We start from the raw sequence: 13003 nt of genomic DNA, 5'->3' as shown, positions 1-13003 counted from the left end.
CTTTGAGATGAAAAAGGTCTAGGATTTACAAGATGTTTGAGCTATTGGCATTATAAATGACAATGCCTTTTATTTATGTGTTAATTTCATGTACAATGCCAATAGCTTAAACTCTCGCAAATGCGAGACCTATTGCATTGTAAATGCTTGTTCACCATTTGTCTTGGCTAATTTCAGTAAATTAAGCACATGGCCCAGTTAGAGAGGGACAGATTTTCATAAGTTCTCTACTGCTGAATTAGCAGCACAAAGCAATTTACTTAGCACAGTTCATACTCTGGAAATATTTTATTTAATTTCCCTTAGTTCGTCAAGTCTTTGCTTTTCAGTGAACGCTGTTAATTGAGTCATTCTGTGCCATTAAATCGATGCCAAACTGTACTCCTACGTATGTGTTTGTGGAATCCTGATTTTCGGTTTTCAAAATCCAGCCACTCTAAGCTTTTGTCGTTTATCTGCATTACTGACTGAATCACCCAATGCCGAGCGAGGTGCTGCCGCTTCAAGAGGGGGATTCCCCGTTCACAGACTTTGTCTTGTCATGGGGTCATTCTGCTCGGATGCAGGTACAATGATTCACTGAAGGCTGTTCTTTTATCAGTCTTGTGTATTGCTGCCATAATGTGTTCTGACGCTGCGTCCAGACTGACGTCACCCGGAAGAGTTGCTCTCAGTTTACATCAGCTCAAGGCAATTTGTGAACCGCACCCAGCTCGGAGTAGGAGCTTTCCTTAGAGAGCTGAAAGCAAGAGAACAGCACGCTCTGCGGACCCTCCTCATCCAGGTACGTGTCCTTCTTTAACTTACTTATCTACAAACCGGTCGTGTCTCTCATATTACAAAACGACATTTGAGAAAGCTGCGTACTGAGCCGAAGTGCACTGAGCAATTAAGCCTGAAGCATTTCAGTGAGTTATGGGAGCCCTAATTGTGACCCTAAATTAAAGCATATGATGGGAGCAGAGCCTCGGCCGCTCAATGTGATGTCTCACAGCTGCCATGCCAGGAGGTGTGAATCATCCCTTATTTGCATGCCTCAAAGTACAGCCCAGAAGTGACAATCTATGACGCAGAATTGTTTTTGGCCAGCAGATCTGCAGCACCACTCACTCTTCAGGCCTTACAAACTCGTCTGCCAATGCACATAAAGGCAGACCAAGAACTCAGAACTGTTCAGGATTACGAATACTTTATACTGTTTGTTTGTAGCTGCCTCTGATATATACCTGTCATCGGAATTTGAATGGCACTGTCAACTCACTCAGTATGTTGTTTTTCTTTGCTTGAAACCAATAAAATACAGTTAAAAATATATATATATATTGTAGTTGCCTGCAATTTGAGTACTTGGTTAGATGGCAAGTTATTCTTGTCTCTTTCATAAGCAATAGTAATACAACTAAGGGCAGAACTGAAACTTGTTTAAAATCATCATTAGTAAAACAGCTGTATTGCTGAATGTTTTTAAAAGGACATTTTGTTTGCAAGCATAAGGTGGCCACATTTAGGTGACAACATATTTTATTGTTTTTCTTTTTCTTTTTGTGGCATATGCTTGCAATAAAACAAAAAAATAACCATTTCACCAGTTAGCCAAAGTGAGACCTACTGGCTTTGCCAATCCTCATTTAATTAGTTTTTTTATTGATTTATACCTGATTTCATTTAATGAAAGAAGCAACCCTGATCTCAACAACATATTGTTTTCCGATGGAAAGGGTCTGTCTATTTTTTATTGCTAGATTGTCCAAGAATTTTTCAGAGCATGTGTTTTAATCAGCTATTTTAACTGAAGCCATATGATATGTAGTAAAATAGTTCCAATTACATAAGATAATTATACTACTTTAGAGCAAAGGACATCTCAAGCTCTTGATTTAATTCAGGAAACCTTACTGATTAGTAGCAATGTCCTCATTAGCCAAAGGACTGAATTAGGTTATGCATCAGGTAAAGGCTGATTTTTCCAGTGTTCAATATTTTTATTGAAAATGAAATATTATTTTGCAAACAATGTTACCACATCTTCCAGCAAGTAAAGAAAACTTTAAATATAGCCCCAAGCTACCCATGGACCTCCCCCGAGGTAGCCAGTGGTAGAGACTACCCCGGCATTGTCTTTGAACTCAAGCTTTTGAATGTAGAGGTGGGGAAAGAAAGTAAACAGTACTCTCATAGCCCGGTAAACATTCAGTAGTTTCCACAATTTGCTCTTCTCCTAGTACCTCATCTGTAAATAGGAGGCAGCTCAGAGGTTAATGGTGGGACAGCAGTAGTGCTAAATGTTTATTTGTGGTTGCAACTGGTGCGTATCAGCACTCATTTATGAGAACGGGGCTTGTTTTTTCATAATCCGATTTTGACCAAGAGTTGGAGAGAGAAAGGCAGACAAGAGATTAAGAATTAAGAAGGCAAATATGGAAAAAGTGAGACAGGAAAATAACCAGGAATAAGAAAGAACCTTCAAAAGTAAGATAAAGAGACATGAAGTTTAGGGAGGCTGAAGAAAGGCAGGAATCAGAATCAAGTAAAAGCAGCCATGGTGTTTGGTGACCACACCATTCAAGAGTATATGCAGTGGACTTTGAGAGAAAACTTTGGGCAACCTCCACTTTTGTTTTCTTTTAGAAATTAAACTTTATAACAGGTGAAACGTGATATCTCTGGGGTATGAGTCACAAGATGTCCATTGTCACTTTTCCTACCTTTGGTATTTTGCTAAATCAAAGTCCATGCCACTCCCTTAATGGCAGACTGTTGTTCACATACCATTTGCTTATGACCTTTGTACTGGCTCTGTTAATCTTTTATAGCAGTGCCTCGCTCACTTGTGTGAAAATGTATGGACAAATGTGTGCTTTGCCCTTACACTCAACTTGCACACTTACTGGGCGTCAGCTGGATGCCACTTCTTTTAAGGACTATATGCATTGCTAAGTGTTAGACTTGCCATCCTTAGGTTGCTCTTCCCCCAAACCTTTTTGCCTGATTACCTCCACTTTTTGCTGATTCTTTTTCTTGGTCCTAGGACTCTGAGCACTTTACCACTGCTAACCAGTGCTAAAGCGCATATTCTTTTCCCCTAAACATGGTAAGACTGGTGTATACACAACTGCCATATTTCATTTAAATATAAGTCCCTTGTAAAGTGGTATACCATATAACCAGGGCCTGTAATTCAATGCTACCAGTGCGCCTCCAGCACTTATTGTGCCATCATCAAATCATCCCTAAAAGCCAGAGGCAAATGTTCCTCTTCCTTTTCATTCTCACCTCTGTTTTTGTTTTATATATTCTGTGTTTTTGTGAAGGCTAAGTTGCTTTAGCAGAGCAAGATCTCTCGGTCAAGGGTTCCTGATAACATTAATCGCAAAGACAGAGAACTAGATTTTCTTATATTTATATATTGAAACTAAAGAATACCTCTGACTAGTGGATCACATATGTGCAGTGATTGGTCTGACTTCTTGAAAAATTAAACTGTTGTTTCGTGATCTAAGACAAGCCTAATGATGAGTAAGAAACAAAGGAGTTTCTGTGGAGAAAAGTTATTATTTGTCAAGTGTATAATTGTCAATGCACCCTCTAAAGTTGATATAGTGATTATATATACCAAATGTTTTGCATAATTTAATGATGTACACACCATTCATCACGTGCAGGATAATGGCGTCCGAAGACAAGGATGCCCAGGAAGATGAGATGCTGGCCCTGAGTCATATTTATGGAGATGATGAGTTCCAGGGATCACCGCATATCCAGAGCGGACAGATAAAAGTGTGCATAGAGTTGCCCAAGGACTTCACAATATTTGTTAGTGGTGAGTCAATTTTCTATTTTCAGCACTGGACTAGTTATGCTATAGGTGCTCAGGACAATACTAAAAGTGTTGGCGCTCTGCCTTATCTTATTTATACGTCATAAATACTACACTCACATTGATCAAATTCTTCCTTATGAGCAGTGCCAAAAAAACAAAAACAATGCTAGCCTTGAGCCATGTATACAACCCCTCTGATGGCTTGCTGGTGAAACTTTTGTGTACAGCCATCACTCCCAGAAGCAGCTCTTGCCCAGGTGAGGGCGTTTGTTGAGCTTAAGGATCAGCTTGCCCCATAAACCAGGGCAAATAGACTTACAGTGACTAATGATCAACCAGAAGAAAGGTAATGCTGTGCTGTACTTGATACTGTGACACTGTATTGGTGCCTACATACAGTGAGGTGTGTGCAGCCTTCATGTCTATGTAATTGATCCTTACGTCAAGATGCAATTTAGAAGCCAAGAGCTGGCAGTTGTTGTGAGGACACCTTGGTGCCAAGCAATCTTCACTGGTGGCAATATAAAATGTTGGACACCATTCCGAAACATGAGGACAGCCATTGCACAGCCCGGCGTCCTCATTGTGAGGCCATTAGTGCCCTTCATTAAAGTAAAAGGAGAGTCTTTCAGACAGAGGCAAGCAACTGATATGTGAATTTACATACGTTTTTAACCTGTGTGAGGCAGTGACATAATACACTTTCAGATTACATATAGTTATACATTTTCAAAAATATATAAATCATAAAACAGCAATAATGGGGCCCAAAATTGAGCCAGACACATACTGACATTTACATAGCGTGGAATGCACCTGAAACAGAAAGAGCCTTATGGTAGCTAAGATATATATACTGCCTGTCAATTCAGTTCAATTCATCTTTATTAGTTTTCTTAGAAAAAATCATAAATCTCTCCCATTGTCAGAGGATAAAGGATAAATAAGTCACCATCACCTCAGGCATATATACAAAGCATGATATCCTTAACTGAGCTTGTATTGGACTCTGAACAATCTATTAGACTAATAGAATTTTTAAAATTTAGACGTAACTATAATTTTATCAGATTTAAGTAGAGTGTGTAAAACTTGTCAGACAAACCTAGTTCGCAAAAGGATTCAGAGACATATCTCAACCAAGGTATAGAAAGGCCCCTGTCTAATGTGAGACAATCTAGAATGACATCCCTATTTAGGCTGGGCTCAACATTAGTTCAAACATTTACCCTATGTAAATGTGGAGCAGCTTAATTTTGTCTGAAATAAATTGTAAGTTTAGGATAATAAATTAGGAGCTTGTAGGAGGGGGATGAAGAAGTCGCCTGCAAATACAATTTTCCTCTAACTGTAGGGGAGAAAGATTGTGATAACCCCGGACCCCTGCCCATGCAAAGCCGCAGGAACACACTGAACGTTATATATTTTTAGGTTCGTTGAGAGTGTGCCCTTACCTATAGTCTGAGTGAGATATTGAGATATAAAAGAGCATCAGTCGACTTGCTCAGTTTCACACACGCAAGGGAGATCACACTATGCACAAATGGACTACTAAGTTGTAAAGAGGGGACCCCCTTTCTTACCTGGACAACATGCCATAACGTGGCACTTCCATTTTTCAAAGAGTCTGCAACATACCTGGTTTCTTCTCATTAATTTAAACGCTTCATATTTTTCCCTTTCAGCGTGCATACACTCCTGGTGCACTCCGCTCCTTTTTTTGCACGATTAAGACAATGTCAGAAAGGGGATTGTGATTCATAGCTTACGAGTCACTAAAGGAGTTGCACAGCTTTAATAATATGGAACTTCCCATAATAAGCGATTAAATCAAGCCTACTCATAAAAGACACAAATGACTCGACTAGAAAGCACAACGCTTTTGTGGTCTGGGTCAAGAGAACTGCATTATATGTGTAGAGTAACGCAGGAACAAACAGATTCACTATTCTCGGAACATCAGTAGTTACGTTGGCCAGATATGCACTCAAATTGTTTATCTAACGAATAAACAGAAATGAGCCAAAATGCAGCCTTGCCGCACCCCTCTGGTAAGGGGGAAGGTATCTGACATTTCACCTGCAGAACCATATCTCACTTTGGGTGTTAAGTTCCAATGTAGAGTACACATAAAGTTCACCAATGCGAGCTCAAACCCAAGTTCAACAGCATCAGCCATAACCTGGTTCTGTTGACACAATCAAAAGCTGTGGATAGGTCCATAAAGGTGAAGTACAGTGGGCAATGCATAGCAATGGTACAGTTGCCCACAATAGGGTGGAAATTCAGGCACCGTTCCACCATACCCAACCCTAAACAGAACCCATACTGGTGGGAACACAGACGGTTATTTTGATTTGCCCAGCTTCTCAAACGATTGAAAATCACCCTTCCTACAATCTTAACAGTGCTACCTAAAAGAGAGATTGAGCGATAACATTTGGGTGATTTCCGATCCCTTTTAAAAAAATAGAAACTATAATGGAAACCACCAAAGAGCATTGGATCTTATTACACTAGGAGTTATTAAAACATTGGTGATCATGAGGCCCGATAGATCAATGTTATAATTAATACGGTCCATGGGACTTTGCCTTAAAGCTTTTGTCACTTCCTGTAAACTAACAAAAAAGGGAGGGGAGAGTTGCCAATTTTTCCCAAAGGAGATTGATTCCCCAAGCTCTTATCTTCTGTGATATAAAATATGCTGCTAAAATGTTTAACTAATTTGTAACCAGAAACACTGCAAGACAAAAAGGGATTTACCCGAGCATCTTTTTGCCTGATCCTGTTCAACATATCCCAAAACATTTAGCTGCTGTTCCTTGTAGCTGCGGATTCCAAAGGGTGCAATCTTTTTTATACAAGACCTCCTTCTTTTATTTTTGACCTCATTCGCCTCAGACCCCACTGAACAAACAAGCCATCCGTACCAGAGCCCGATGTTGGAAGAGACGTAGGCTGTTGATTTGGGGCTTAGGGAAGCGCCCTGCCTACAGGTACCATGAGAGGCTCGTATTTCAATCACCCCCGAGTAAAGTAAGGAGGGGTCACTCTTCCAATTGGCCCAGGTGAACCTGGCGACTATTATTGTTGGCCTATCGGGGGAACTGGAAATGCCCAACATAGTCAGAAGAGTACCAAGGAGCCATAATCATAGGATCCACAAATTATTTTAGAGGTGATTAAATTATTGATGAAATCCTTGGTTAAATTAAATAAGATTAAATTAAGATAAGGGAACGGATAACGGTCACACCTGACTAAGTCACAGACCACTTTAGCAAAAAGTCCCAGAATGCTGTCTTTTACCTGCCCAGAGTTCTAGACAAATCCATCTTGGATGTCTCAAACAATGAGGACAGCCAGTCAGAATGCAAGGGGGGTGTGGGATCTACCCATCTTTTACATATGTGCCTCCTAGCTAACAGTATAGCATAAAATAGGAAGGATCTGGCAGAACCTGTAATTTCATTAGATAAACAAAAAATTATCAAGGCCAAATGTATTTGTATTGGGAGGCCTAAAATATCCGCCACAGAATTTCCTACACCTTCCCAAAAATCTGCTATAGCTGGCCAGTCCTTAAAGATATGTACATCTTAAGCACTCACCAAACCCTATTTTCTACAGCTGACTGGAGGCCCCCTAGACATTTTAGTCAGCCTCAACAGAGATAAGTAGGCCCTATGTACAGTGAACAGGTGGTTCCTCTTAAACCAGGCTGGTTTTACAATGGCAAACAAGGTCTTTAACGAAGTCGCCACAAATATTCCCACTGTTTATTTGGAAAGGGATCCTCCCACAATTCTTCAGCCAATTTAAATTCTCCATCAACAGCCTCCTTAATGGTCCAGTACCAGAAGGAAACCTCCTTCCTCCCAGCCGGTTTTGCTACTAACTGATGCTCCACGATGTTGCCTCTACCTATGGGGGTTTTCAGGGTTTGGGCCCAGCTCTACAGCTGAATGTATTTAAACCTAGAAAGACACACTTCAACCCTTTCACAAAGTGACGCCCATGAAATAAGGGTACCCTGGTGAGCCAAGGTCCCTCACACATTCAAACCAGCAGCTCTAAGAGGTAATGCCAGTCTATCATTCAAGCACTCTGGTGCGCCTGGAGAGTCCCAAAGAGGGGCAAACTAGAGAAGTAATTCATAAAACTGGCCCACGTTCTAGCCATTGCCTGGAGAACTTTTAAGCTTGACCTTTTTGAAGAATTTCGGTTCTCCAAATTTAAACAGAAAACCCTGCTCTGATAGGCTAGCACCCTTTAGCATTGCAGAGAATATGGCCCTACCCCTGTGCTCTCTGGAGTTTTTAACAGCATCCTGGAATGAGACAGCTGGAAAGCCCATGCATTATTTTGCAAGTCCGGTAAGGCATGTCCACCCATCTCCCTCCTACACCTCAACTTCTTCCAGGCAATTCTAGTGGATCTATATGCCCAGACAAAAGAGTTGAGGGCCTGCTGGAGCTTGTCAATAGCCGGTTTGTCAAAATGCAGGGGGATAGAATTGAAAAGGAAGGTTATCTTGGGGAGCATTACCATCTTAACCAAATTGATCCTCCCAAGAATGGTTGAAGGGAGATTGACCCAGGATTTCATCAGTTTCTGGCACTCCCTTGAGACACCCTCGAGATTAATCCCTGCAATCTTGTCAATGTCTTGAACTATTCTGACCCCCAGATACCGCATACTACGCTTGGTCTGATGCTGGCACCCCTGGAGATTCCAGGTCATAACCTCAGTTATTTCGGAATTGACCTCATAACCAGATACCTGCCCAAAGTCCTGTGCCAACCTGATCACGGCAGGGAAGGTCGTAGCAAGGTCCGCCGAGAGAATCAAAATATCATTTGCGTACAGGGCCACCTTCCTCTCCCAAGCCCCATGCTTAAACGGCAAAATACTTGGCTCCTCTCGCAGCTGCTGAGCAAAAGGCCCAATGTACAGGTTGAAGAGAAGAGGAGAAAGAGGGCAGCCCTGCCTGATTCCCCTGGTGATCTTAAAAGGTCTGGTCAGGATGCCATTAATCAGAAGTCTGGCTGACGGATCTTGATAGATCAACTGTATCGCTCAACAGAACTTCCTGGCCAAATTAAATGTATCCATGACTGCCGACCGGAAAACCCAATTGACCCTGTTGAAAGCCTTAGTGGCATTGAGTGTCATGGCAGCGAGAGGAAGTGAATGAATTGAGGCGATATCTATTGCACCCATGAAATCGTAGCTGAGGTCGGATAAGTTCCTACCTTAAACAAACCCCTTCTGATCAGAATGAAGCATGTCGCCAGCCACAGAGCCCAGCCTAGCCGCCAGGATCCTTGCAAAGATTTTATAATCTGCGTTCAACAGCGAGATGGGCATATAAGACCCACAACTCGCTGGATTCTTACCAGTTTTCAAAATAAGGATAATTGTGGCTTCACCCCAAGAACCCGGAAGAGAAACGCCATCAGATAAGATGTCATTAAATAGTAGTGTCAGAGCCGGAACTATTGCCTTGCCCAGAGATCTATAGAGATCTATTGGCAACCCATCGGGCCCTGCAGCTCTCCCTCTTTTGCAGACAAGAATAGCCTTTTTCACCTCTTCCTGTGAGAAATCCTGCTCTAGACCTTCCTGCTGCATAGAGCTCAGGGGGGTGAGCGTGGTCCCACCCAACCGCTCCATAGACTCCATCTTATCCACAACGCAGTCTTCTTGGTACAGATCCTGAAAGAAATCAAAGAAAGCGCCTCCTATCTCTCAATCCGAGAGCAGACCAATTACCCCATCAGCGCCATCAATTTGTTTAATCTGGTTACGCAGCCTGTCGGACTTAGCATTCCATGCCAAAAGCTTACCTGCCCCTTCCCCGTACTCTAAATGGGCAAGCTTGCGTGCCTTCCATCTACTCATGACCCTAGTTTGGAGAATGGTGTCCAACTACTCCCTTAACTTACTAAGTTTGCCCAGATTCTCTTGCTGCCCCTCCGAACCGACCCCATTATTCAGGTCCAACTCTACTGCCTTCATATACGCCTCTTTAAGTGCCACCTCCCCTCTGTATTGTCTATTCCTAAAACTCACCCTACTCGTGATGGGGCCCCTTAGAAAAGCCTTTAGGGAGTCCCAAAACACCACAGTCGTGGCCGAGCCTAGATTGATCTTCAGAAACCATTCAGTCTTAGGGGATAAGTAGGTCATCTCATCCGGCTCAAGAAGTAAAGTTCGATCTAAAGTTCATACTCTGAGATATTGAGCCTGCACAAGATCCAGGTCCATCGATACCCCTGAATGATCAGACAGTTGAGAAGTCAGGTATCCGATGTCCTTGACCTTGCCCCTCAGACATTGGCTGAGCAGAATATAGTAAATTCTCGACTTATGGCCATATTTACCATTGCAGTATGAGATTCCTAACTGATGGCCCGATCTTTCTCTCCAGATATTGCAGAGGCTGGTTTGTGCCATCATAGACTGCAGGTACATCCGGGACCTAGAAGGAACCCTAGCTCTGCTACTTGCCGACTTGTCCAGTTTAGGATTCAGGACAATATTGAGGTCCCCAGACATAATGACCGGGTCTGGGTAGTCTAGGAGATGCAAAAAAATGTTTTAAGAGAGTAAGGATCAACTTGGTTTGGGCCGTAATAGCCGACCAAGCTGAGCAGAAAGCCCATGATAATCACCTTCAGAATTACCCACCTACCACATGGGTCAGCCAGAAAGCCTTAGACACAGGCATTAGCTTGTTTTTTTAACAGTATAGCGGCGCTCCTTACTGCAGTCTGATTTGAACAGATGAAAAAGTCCACCCATTTTTGATTTTTGAGTATCTCAGTGACCTCTTCCTTTAGGAGATGAGCTTCCTGGAGGATGATGACCTGCGCGGGAGAGTCTTTTAGGTATTGCAAAATGTTTGCCCTTCTGGACTTCATGCACAACCATTAACATTCCAGGACAGGAACTGAATTATTTTCATGGGGGTTTAAGCCCAAGATCCCTGACAAGGTTAGAAAACAGAAGGATCCAGCACCAGACCAATCGTGACCTAGCCGCGGCCAATTGAATGAACACTAAGGTGAACGAGGATATGTTTTGTTTTATACCCCTATGCTCCCCCCCGAACTCCCCCCCCTCTTCCCAACCATCCCCTCACAGGAGAACCCCCCCCCATTTACATGGACAGACTTAGTCCAGATGCGCCTCCCGGAGCAACTCAACCCGTCCCTTTGTGTGTAAATTTGAAAAAGAGAAAAGAAATTTTAGCCAGGCTAAGAAAAAGAAACCCAAAGATAAGTGACTATATAGTTATCTCAATCATGTCATATCATATCTGAGCAGAGAGAGAGGTAAGAATATTGAGATCCACTAACGTGGACTGCCCTGAGCAGCACATAAGTCCTGTTGTAGTTCTATCTAGGACCCTAATTTGATATTCCCGATTTATGCCCTTATATGGCTATAACAAACAATATCCTTATAAAGGCATAAGAATCATATCCATATTTAGTAATAGCCCATGCAGTCCAAATACGGCAAGGCTACTCCCCAAGACTCCTAGAAAGTACAACGCGTTCTTTAAACAAACCAAGCCTCCAGCAGCCCGGGAAATCCTCCTGCTTTTGTTTTGATTTGAACAAGAACTCCTGGAGTCCAGAAAGAACTGTTAGTTCTTAGTGACGTCTTATGACCAACCTTACGTCAAACCCGGCACCTTTCAGGTATAAATATACCAGCGCTGCCTTAAGCAAACACACGGTGGTTTGGAGCAGAGCGGCTATCTACTTGCCCGAGAGCCCAGCTGATGCGAGAGCCCACGGAAGCCGCCCCTCCCTTTTGACGCACTGAGAAAGACGCTGTCTTTTTCTCCAGCCGAGAAGATTCCAGCTCCGGTGTTTCCAGCCATCCTTGCGGGTTGCTGGGAGATCGAGTCCTGAAGAGAGAGATACAAGACCTCCCACATTCTATTATCAAGGTACGGAGCTGACTAAACCCTTAAGAGAATTCTTGATTCAGATTTCTTGGCAAAACCAACTTAACTTAAACTGCTACTTACTTACTCCTGCCCACATATTAGGCTTAGGTCAGGTACACCGGGGTAGGCGTATTTAGAAGCACCAGTTGAGTACGTTAGTCATTGTTTTTATGTATGTATATATTTATCCATTTTAAAGTATCATATGGCTAATAAACCATATCAATGCTTTTACAGTATTATTTTATAATACTCCTTTTACTGTACGCACTTTACTTCATGTTAAGTATTGCAATTGTGGCAATTCATTTCTCTTGCATGAGAAAGAAGACTGCTCAATAAATAACACCTTTTATTGAAAACTAGAGTCTCTCTATTTCTCTGCACTCTGGTGAAACTAAGTATGCACAATTGACTGAGTGAAATAGATGTCTATTGTTTTCACACGATTCTAGAGATACACTCTTATTCTGAGGGAGAAAAGTTGTCATGTTATATGGTTGTCAGAAGCTAATCCCTTCTTGTCTAAATCCGGAGAGTTAACTCTTTCCTGAACATTCGAGAAAGTTTCTAGAGACCTCTGAGCTAGCTGGCGAAACGAATTAAGTCTAATATAGTCAGTAGAGACCTAGTCGACCTCAGTCCTACGTCTACACTGCTGTTTATATTATTCCAATGCGCAGAGCCTATTGGGAATATAGGAACTACACTATATGGCGCCCAATGTTTGGTAAGGCGATAATCTAACGCAAGACACTAGAGTAACTCAGTCGTGCTTTTTCACACAGAACCCTTTTCCCGTAAAAACTCCAAAAGACGTCTGGAGTGGGTAAAAGGTTAAAAACCGCCGGAACTTAGTAGGAAGAGATTCCTATGTATTAGTTTTTGGTTTAGTCAACGTTGAAGGATACAGTGTTCCAAAATATTGTGCACCTAATCTTTGTTTCCTTGGAAACCTGCTCTGCAAACTTTCATTAAAACAATGTCAACTGACGGCGACAGCAACGAAACCGGTGAAGCTGCAGTAGATGCGAATCAACCGGGTTTCGATGTTACAGGGTTTAATGAAAATGAACCGGGTGCAAATATCATCCCGGCAAATATAAGAAGAACTATAACTATTAAACTTATAGAAAATGAACTGACATCACGAGGTGGTACAGTCATATTTGTGGTAGAGGCCCATGAGGTATTCTATTCATGGATACACTTTC

The 13003-nt window shown here is 42.2% G+C and overlaps 2 protein-coding genes across 2 annotated transcripts in view; both read left to right on the top strand.

The window, feature by feature from the left end:
- Positions 1–13003, top strand: part of LOC144769076 (E3 ubiquitin-protein ligase RNF14-like) — a 506892-nt gene that overhangs the window by 393610 nt on the left and 100279 nt on the right. The gene's annotated exons all lie outside the window — the stretch shown is intronic.
- The window catches only part of LOC144769077 (E3 ubiquitin-protein ligase RNF14-like), a 112704-nt gene continuing 100281 nt past the window's right edge, over positions 581–13003 (top strand). The window contains exons 1-2 of the mRNA XM_078653078.1: positions 581–784; positions 3663–3820. Coding sequence (XP_078509204.1) covers positions 3667–3820 — 154 coding nt within the window. The 5' untranslated portion in view covers positions 581–784; positions 3663–3666. The remainder of the gene's footprint in view (positions 785–3662; positions 3821–13003) is intronic.

The sequence above is a fragment of the Lissotriton helveticus genome, chromosome 7 (assembly GCF_964261635.1).
Source record: "Lissotriton helveticus chromosome 7, aLisHel1.1, whole genome shotgun sequence".
NCBI lineage: Eukaryota > Metazoa > Chordata > Amphibia > Caudata > Salamandridae > Lissotriton > Lissotriton helveticus.
Note: the sequence above shows the minus strand (reverse complement) of the source record. Positions and strands in the feature narration are given on the sequence as shown.